The 9,049-nt window shown below is 44.1% G+C and overlaps 1 protein-coding gene across 1 annotated transcript in view; it reads left to right on the top strand.

The window, feature by feature from the left end:
* The first annotated feature begins 1,345 nt into the window (after window positions 1-1,345).
* The window catches only part of iqca1 (IQ motif containing with AAA domain 1), a 50,091-nt gene continuing 42,387 nt past the window's right edge, over window positions 1,346-9,049 (top strand). Inside the window, exons 1-5 of the mRNA XM_036540767.1 lie at window positions 1,346-1,389; window positions 1,684-1,796; window positions 4,968-5,295; window positions 6,071-6,190; window positions 6,940-7,131. Coding sequence (XP_036396660.1) covers window positions 1,786-1,796; window positions 4,968-5,295; window positions 6,071-6,190; window positions 6,940-7,131 — 651 coding nt within the window. The 5' untranslated portion in view covers window positions 1,346-1,389; window positions 1,684-1,785. The remainder of the gene's footprint in view (window positions 1,390-1,683; window positions 1,797-4,967; window positions 5,296-6,070; window positions 6,191-6,939; window positions 7,132-9,049) is intronic.

Here is a 9,049-nt window from a genome sequence, read left to right as displayed (position 1 = left end):
AACAGAGGATTTGCATTCACTCTGAATTAAATTGTGTTGAAACATTCCAGTCTGAGGGATTTTAGTGCACTGCAGTGGTATGATGAAACACTTTTTAACAGCAGTGTTTAGAGTTATCATGCATTTCTCAGACTGTATGTGTGTGAGTACGTGCGTGTATGCGCATGCTTTGGTCATGGTGTAAAGGAATGTGCGGTGACACACTCATTGTGGGCTAATGTTTGCCCAAGGTCCCACTTTTAAACTGGGATTACTGTTTTGTTTATCTACTGATGTCTGATATTTCTCCCAGTCCTTAATTGAATCAGAACAGTAACAGAAATCTAAAATAAATACATTAAACGTATTTGATTTCCTTATTTATCTAATTTCTGTCTTTCACAGTGTAACGGCCATAGACAGCAGTGACTAGGAGAGGACACAATAGCCATAACTAATTAAAGGTAATTAATGAGACGTTTCTTAAAATGCACAGTTCCATGTGTTATTCGCCGTAGCTATGTTATTCTCCATAGCTCCCAGTAATTTTCCAGTTTTGCCGCTTTATGCAGATTGTTCTTAGTGGAATTTAAATCCATTAACTGTCATTAGTAGATCGTGACCTCCATTCCCTTCTCTGTAAACCACTAACACATACCGCCAGCACAATGACAAGTGCTACTATACTGCTGAACTGTGCCTTCAAAACTGCCAGCATTAATCTATGGAAACGCGTAAATTCAGCTGTACAGTTCACGTCAAACGCACAGCTCAGTGCAGGTATAATTCTTTCTTTGACGGTGCATTACCACATCAGTTAAATTAAGTAAAAGTTCATAAGATGTGTAGTACGTGTATATTAAATGTTGTAAACGTATAATAATTGGTTTTCGGTTTGTTTTAAACAGGGGCCTGGAATGACATCTATTGAAAACGAACTGCTTTTGTTGAACAACAGCTGTTGTACAATTTAACACAGACGGGACGAAGCCATTCTGCGCACTTTAGTCAGTTAGAGTTGTATAGTGCGAGCTTTTGTAACTAACTTTGGGGAAAGAATAGCAGCGTTAGAGATAGAATAACGTACACATCTGAATTATTCGAGATATACGTTGTATGTTTTATGTGTTCAAAATACGGTACAACTGCTTCTTGGGAGCAAAATATGAATATATATGAAAAATACGAATGCGCGCTTCTTTCACTCTCGTACGCCAAGTGCTCTTTGGTTTAGTTCACAGGCTCCAGCGAATCCTGCGCAACACTGCGCAGGCGTGGCGTCTCGTTGCTAGACGCGATGCTGAAAAGCAAGATTGCAAACATGCTGAGGTTTCTGTGGCGAGTTATTTGTTTAAACTTTGGCCGTCACCGATACCATTTTAACGGAAAGGCTTAAAGTATGTGTTATAAGTAAGTTCAATTCAAATAATCGCTGACTGCAAACGTTTAATTTTCTTTTGCCCGTATGGATCAAGTATCTTACAGATTAAAGGGGTAGGGCTGCTTTTTCACTAATTGTTGTACATCTATTTTAAATCTGTATAAATTGGAGAAATAATCTCATCATTCAGTATTATCTATTTAACGTTTTTTCCCTCAACCTGGATTAAACGTGCAAATGAAACGTATCTTAAAATCTTTAAATCTGTCTGTTTTTTTCAGACTCGGTTTGTCTTTCGTTGATTTCCGTTCTTGTATCGATAGGCCACTACCAAGTGACTTGTGGAGTTAGCTGTTGAGTCAAGATGCCATGAAATGAAATGAAAAAAGAAGATATTGCCGGAGAGCCGTGATAAACGTGGCGCCATGTCACACAGGTACAGTCGTCTCCCATAAATGCATATTGGGTTATTGCATACTCCGTTTATTGCACAAGTATGCACTTGGCCCTGTTTTAATCCTGTCCTCTTTACTTGTGGCTGCTATGTTCAGTTTGGTTAAGTGTGCAACGTCATAGCAGTCCCGAGCACATGGAGGCGTCACTGTAAATGTCCTGCCTTTCAAGCCATTACACATATGTATAACTCCTGGCTGTTACTTTAAAGGTCATCTCCTTTCTGTGCCTGCAAACCCCGTTTATTCCACAAATGTTATGCAGCCTTAATTATGTTTTCTTATGTATTTAATTCAGATGTATCTTGCTTTGAGCTATAGGCACAAATATGTTGATAACATCTACAACACTAATGATGCCCTTTGGGGTAGAAATGATCATGGGTTTTAAGTAAGCCATATCTTGAGATTAAAGGGGTTGTTTTGGAAGCGATTGACTCGTCAATGGTGGCTAGATTGTGCTTTGGCTTTGTTCATTGCAATAATTATTACACATTTTTTGTGTAAATGGTCAGAAGATACTTCCTTTTACACAACAATGTAATACAGTTTTGAACAATTCAGTGACATTTGCACCTCTGCATCAGCAAGGATCATGTTTCTCCATGAACAGGGCTCTGATAAAAGTAAGAGAATAATCCACGTTTGATATATTGCTCCTGCTTGCAATACAAAACTGCTCCCTCCCCATGGAATCTTCTCTATCAGAGCAGCATTGAGTGATTGGAATTCTTTTGTGTGACAGTGAGCCAGCAGATAATAGGAGCTTTTTTCTACTTTGTAACTTATTGGAGTTATTATTCTGAAGCTTATTGTACTTTCTGTTTAATAACAAAGAGGCTTGGTGTGTTTTGTGGGATTCACACACTTCCTTGGTTGCGTTTTGCCCACACACTAGGGAAATAATTAAACCCAGTGGAATAGCTTTTTTCTGCATTGTCCTCTGTACTGTAAAAGCTCTGCTCCTTCAAGGCAGCCACCGACGATGCCTTGGTGGGGTGCGCCCATTCTCTCAGGGCTCTTCCTGTTAGATTTATGAAACCGGGGGAGCGGTGTCTCTTCAGAGGAGGGCACGAGCAGTTTCCCGAGGGGAGGTGGCGGGCTTTGCATTGTGTCGCCGCTCCCATGACAACGAATGTTCCTAACGTCAACCCGGGGCCTCGGCCCTCGGCATCCCAGGCGTGCGCGAAAAGTGGCATAAGAATTAACTCAGAAACTCAGCACAGTTTACCCCGATATACTGAGGCTTTTGGGAAAGGACTGATAGAAAAAGCTTTCATCACTTAATTTTTTCCTGCAAAAGTTAAAAAAACACAAACAAAAACACGATTGTGTTGCATGTGCCTCTGCCGAACTGCTGAGCCCTGTCCTCCGTCTGTAGAGATTCCAGAATGAATAGGGCTGCTGTTGCCCTGTGAGGCCGTTGCCAAGGGGCTTCCCGAGGCCCCGCTTGAGCCGCGGTGAGTGGGCAGCGCAGGTCTGCAGAGCCCCCGTCTGGGATTCTTCCACCGGAGCTTTGTTGCCACACGCAGCCTGGGACAGCCAGGAGAAGCGCTCTCTCCATTTTCTTGCAAATCATCCCTTTCAGAGGACACCCACTCGGCCGCCGCCCTCCACTCCACCCCCGCACCCCTCCCACTCGAATTCTGCCATCCCTTTATTTTATTCCGCTTCACCCCGCTAACAAGGGGTCACGGCGGGCGGTGTAAACGCCCCTGGGCTGGCCCGCAGAACAGGACCTCATCAGAATGAGAAAGGACGTGCTACCCCCCCACCTCACCTTCTTTTGATTTGTTAAAAGACAGCTCAGACGCTGCTGTAAAGATCAGAGTAAAACACAAAACACCCCCATTACACCCAGTACATATTCCTTTGGGAAATGTCTGAAGTCTTTGGGTTCTTTTTTCTTTTTCAAATATATTACATTTATTATTATCTGAATTACTTTAACATTTATTCATCTGGCAGACACCCTTAAAAGAAGCGCTTTCAATAGGGTTGGGCACTCAGCTAAACAGGGACCGTTCATTATTGCCATCCTTGAAATGTAGAGCGATTGTGGGGACTGCAATAAGGGGAGACTGGGAGTAAGCACTGTCCCAGGCCACACAACTCAAAACTATTGCACCCAATTTCCACCCACCGGGTCTGCATCAGCACAATGCATTCACCTCTAATCTTATGTCACTGCAAAGGCCTGAAGAGCCACCAGGCTTTTATCTTCTGCAGTTAAATTGTGATCTGTTTTACAACTACTAGCTTTTATTACAGTGTTAGGAGGGGGAGGGGTCACGGTTCGGAGAGCGCAGGTGCAGTCTGAATAGGTAGGTTTGGAGCCTGTGCCAGAAATTGGGCTGTGTATCTCACTGTTGTGGCAGTTTTGGGGAGCTCATTCTACCACTTGGGGAACAAGGGTAGAGAAGGGATGTGAGTGAGATGTTATCATTAGTATTGGTAGGTGTTGTAGTATCACCTTTGCCATTTTTTAATTATTATTAATAGTAGCTGTGGTAGTGTAACATATTGATGGACTGAAGCAAGTCCAAACCAGCTTTTGCTGATGTAATCCTCAGCAACAACAAAATATGTCTTCAACTCAGCTGGTGTTCAGTAAGGTTTAAGCCATTTGGATATATGCACTGCCCTTTCCAAAATGACTGCAAGACAAAGGCCATATTGATCTGCAAAGTGCAGAAAAGAGATCAATGCATTAGCCAGACAGAGCTACAGCTGAAGGTCAGCATGGATTTCAAAGACTACTTTCTCTCTGGGATTGAAGATGAGGTGCATCATTTATGTAAATGTTGATGACTTTCTGACACTGGTGTTAAAAGTATTTGTGGAATGCGGTATGGTTATCAGTGGTTTTTGATTAGGTTAGTTATTAAATCGGTGATTAACAGCACATGTTAGCCTCACCCATTCTAGATTTCTCGCACCACTTGTAGACTAGTAGATTAGTAGAATAATACACTAGTAAACTCGTCCACTAGTAGAGAAGATAAGTAGAGATAGTAGAGAAGAACAGAAAGTTAGCTTCCCTAAGCCACACAAGGACATTTTGTGGCTCTTGTGCTTAAGCTTTAGTTACTATTTCTTGTATCAGCATGGGGAGATGGGGAAATGTTCAGCTGCTGTGTGTTTCTCATCCACAGCACTTATGGCAGAATGTGGGCGGTAGCCCAGGGAACCCTGGAAAATCTGCTGGAGGAGGAGCTCCCCTCGACCCCGCCCCGCCCGCGAAAGGACCGGCTCCTGGTCTTCCAGGGCCTGGCCACATTCTACGTGAAGTACCTGCAGATCCTGCGCAGCCTGGAGGCGGTGTACGACCAGATGGTGCACCCACAGAAGCGGCGCGTGGTGCGGCATGTGCTGGACGGCGTCATGGGCCGTCTGCTGGAGCTCAAGAACGAGATGGTGGAGCTGGAGTTCTCGGAGTTCCACTACTACGACGACGTGCTGCAGGACCTCAAGCTAACCCCTGTGAGTATGGCGGCTCTCTCCCAGGTTCCTGTCAGGCCGGGACGGCCTGGATTCCATTGTGTCTGAGGCATCTGACAGCCGAATGGTAAACACGCCCCAGGGTGCTTTGACATCTCATCCATTACCACTATCGGACAACTTCACTCTGTGTCAACTTAAAATTGCCAGCAATAAGCTCTGACCTGAGGGGAGAGCAGCGCAAGAGCATGAAGAAAAAAAAAAATGCCAGTAGTGTTGAAATAAAATGTCGAATTTGTTGCTCTTAGTTTTGCTCTCTGATCGTTGTTCAGGCGTAAACTTGCAAACACTGCCCATGAGGGCCGGGGACCGTTTATGAAGCAGGAAGTGCAGTGCTTTGTTGTGTCTGCCATGGTGACCCATGCAGGTGGCTTCTGGCAAAGCTTTTAAGGACTGTTGCACTTTTATGTGTATGGTTTTTGCAAAAGAATTCCACTGACGTATCTAGCATTTTTCCTTTGGGTGACACTTGATCTCTTTTACTATCTCTTGTAAATCTCTCTGTCTGGTTTTGTCTTTCTCTCTCACTGAGTGTTCTGGAACGGATTGTAAATAAAGGTGGTACATATTTGTGGTGGGTCACAGAGTAGGCCTTATCCTGTAATGAATCACAGGTTGTTTTTGCTATGGATTTCTGTGCATTTAGGTGCATTCATCTCCTATATGTAATATTTGTCCTTTCTTTCACAGCGCAATTTGTGTTGCTTGTTCTTTAAATTGTTTCCTTTTGGTCCCTCTACCTGGTTGATCCAAACAGGGAGACCTGGAGGTGCCCATCCCACGGTACTTTGTGAGTGAGAAGCTGCGTGTGCTGCGAGAGCGGGAAAAGTTACTGGCCCACATTCTGGCCCGTGGGGGACACCTGGAGCCAGAGCTGGTGAGGGAATCCATTCTCTCACCCTCCCATCCTGTGGTCCCCATCTTGTTGTTTCATGCAGAGTGATGCATGCATAAAAAAACATTGAAAGGTTATGCCAGTCAGATGGTAAAGTTTTGAACTTAATTTTCGGATAGGTACTTAATATGAAAAGTGTTATTTCAAATGAAAATGACAACTTCACTTTACACAGTATGGCTGTCACAACGACTCCCTGGGGAGGGTTGGACTTTGTTGAACAGTGTGTAAAGGGTGTAATGTTGTATTTAGGTGAAATGCAGAGGTGCCTAGAACAGCAGGGCAGTCACTGTACTGTCAGAAGCAGAGCATCTTTTGACTGGTGATAAACTAGAGATGAGGATGATGTCATTATTGATATGTTTTGTACAGCTGAACTACCTGCAGGCTGTCTTGGCAGTGTCATGCTAGCAACCAATAATGCAATAACTGGTCTCAATAATAAAGTCTGAAGAGCAAGTCAGATCCTGCTGATTGCATGTCTGCAGTTGCAGACAGAGCTACTTGTTCTTAATTATGTGAATCTTTAAAGAAGCTCATGAAACTTTTTCCTTCAAATTAGCTGGTATAAACTGACCTTTACACTGAAATAATAGGTTGTTGTTCTATGCAAATGTTAAAGTTTCTCAGTATTGTTTGTAATACACAAGCGAAAGACTTGCAGCTTCGTTAATGTGAGGTAGCGTTCCGATCTGGGGGATTCCTCACGGTTTGGACGCACCCCTCCACAGGATGTCCAGGTGCGCACTATGTCCCTGGAGGAGGCGGTGCGCCTGGTCCAGGTGTGTGAGCGGGCGCGACAGGGCCGGCTCAGAGCCCGCTTCATGAGGGAGATCCGGAGGGAGGAGGAGAAGGACCGCCTGGGCCGGGTCCGAAACACCAGCACCATGAGCCAGGACGAGGCGGCTACACGCATTCAGAAGGTATGGTTCCTAACCCTAACTCTAACCACCTGCATTCAGAAGCATTCAGAAGGTATGGTTCCTAACCCTAACCCTAACCACCTGCCTTCAGAAGGTATGGCTCATCTGTGATCAGCCCAGGGGGCACATAGTCTGGTTGCTGCAGCTTCCAGCCTTGGGGCTCTGTACGGCAGAGGCCAACCCATCTGAAAACACAACTGCATAGAAGCAATCCTGTCTACGAATCCGACATCCTTTGAGCCACTTATGTGGTGAGATGGTTGTAAAAACGTTAATGTTAAACTAGTAATGTATGGTTTAAGCCTGTCATTTTTGATAAAATCCAGAAACATATGTGAAATGCAGCTTGGAGCAATATGTTTAGTATATTTAAGTTGCAGTTAGTCTCTTTCTCAGTTGGGGCTGAAGTTGGAGATATGATTACGGGTGTTACGTCTGTGGACTAGGTTATTTTGGACGAGGCTGCCCTTTGTGGACAGATATGCCTGTCTTCACGTAGAGAAGGGGAGTGTTTCCCAGTGAATTCCACAGGGAACATTAGAATTTCTGTAGAATAGGAAGTTTTCACCCACCTTCTGGCTGTGGGCCTAGCAGGTGAGGTCACTGGAGCTGTGGAAAGATATCACTCACTGAAAAACCTTTGGATAAAACTGCAGATGCATTGCGCCAAGTGGTTGTACTTTACTCAGTGTACCTTTTTTTGTTTATCCAATGGCTCCAAGAGCACAAAAAGTTAAAATTTTGGGTGTTCATTTCACTGCCCTCTGTAATCGTTCAGTCTTATCCCAGACATCTTGACGTCTGTGAAGCAGAATGTGTGCTGAAGTTAAATGAAACCAATGCGGTAGACAGAAGGCGATGGAGGGAGGGATAAGATCACTGAGACGGCTGCTTCCGTGCTGCCCGCGTGTGAAAGCATGAAAGTGGCAGGGCTTCTTTTCGTGGAATGCACTGTCTGCATTATCCATAGGGATGAGGAAAAAAGACATTAAAGACATGGCGTCAAACAGCCACAGCCAGGACCACGCTTCCAAGCACCTCTGTTTTGACAAAGGCTTTACCATCAATAACAAGATGGGGAGATAAACGAAGAGTCAAGAGTTCATGTGAGACAGGTGCCTGAGGGGGAGTGAGGGAGTCATGGATTAAAGTGTGTAAATGATGCTGTATATATTCCATGTAATTTATATCATACTATATACTATATTATATGTCATATTGTGTTTTATATCCCCACATACACCGTACATCGTTTTTTTCATACACATATATATATGCATTTTAGTTCTGGTGATGGTTTATGTTTTGTCGGGACAGGGTCCATATCTGCAGGCTGATTGGCTGCAGCACTGAGGCAGTGTTATCCTCTCACTGTTTACCCACTCGATCCAGTGGCTTAGCACCTGGTCTCGGCCCCTCTGCCCCCCGGTCCATTTGCAGAAGGTGCCTGCAGTCATCAAAACCAGTGTGAGCCAGATAATCAGTACTTTGAATGGAATTTTAATCCTGGCTATCATAGAGGTATATTTCAAAATCCTTTGAGATTTTGATCTGGAAGAAATATGATTCTGGGGAGGGCTTTACTCATTAAACATTGACTTTGGTGCTGCTGATAATTTATTTAGAGGGCAGTCATAGCCCCTCTCTGGTAGTTGGGGGTCGTTATGAGAGCTGGGTCCACTGCTCAGTCTGGTCAGCCAGTGAGCCCTTACAGGTGCTTGCAGATCAGGGTTAAACAGGAGCACCTAGGTTGATTCTTGTTGGGCTATTATGCATTTTAGTGTATGTTCCAGCCTCTGCTCCTAATTTATAATGAGTCTGACCATCCAATTAATTTGGATTTTTTAATATAAAAATGACACATGACAGCTGAAGATTGTGCCTGTTTCCTAAAATAAAACATTTTACTGCATTGCAT

This window comes from Megalops cyprinoides, chromosome 11, assembly GCF_013368585.1.
Source record: "Megalops cyprinoides isolate fMegCyp1 chromosome 11, fMegCyp1.pri, whole genome shotgun sequence".
In the NCBI taxonomy this organism is placed as follows: domain Eukaryota; kingdom Metazoa; phylum Chordata; class Actinopteri; order Elopiformes; family Megalopidae; genus Megalops; species Megalops cyprinoides.
This window is presented reverse-complemented; position numbering and strand designations above follow the sequence as displayed.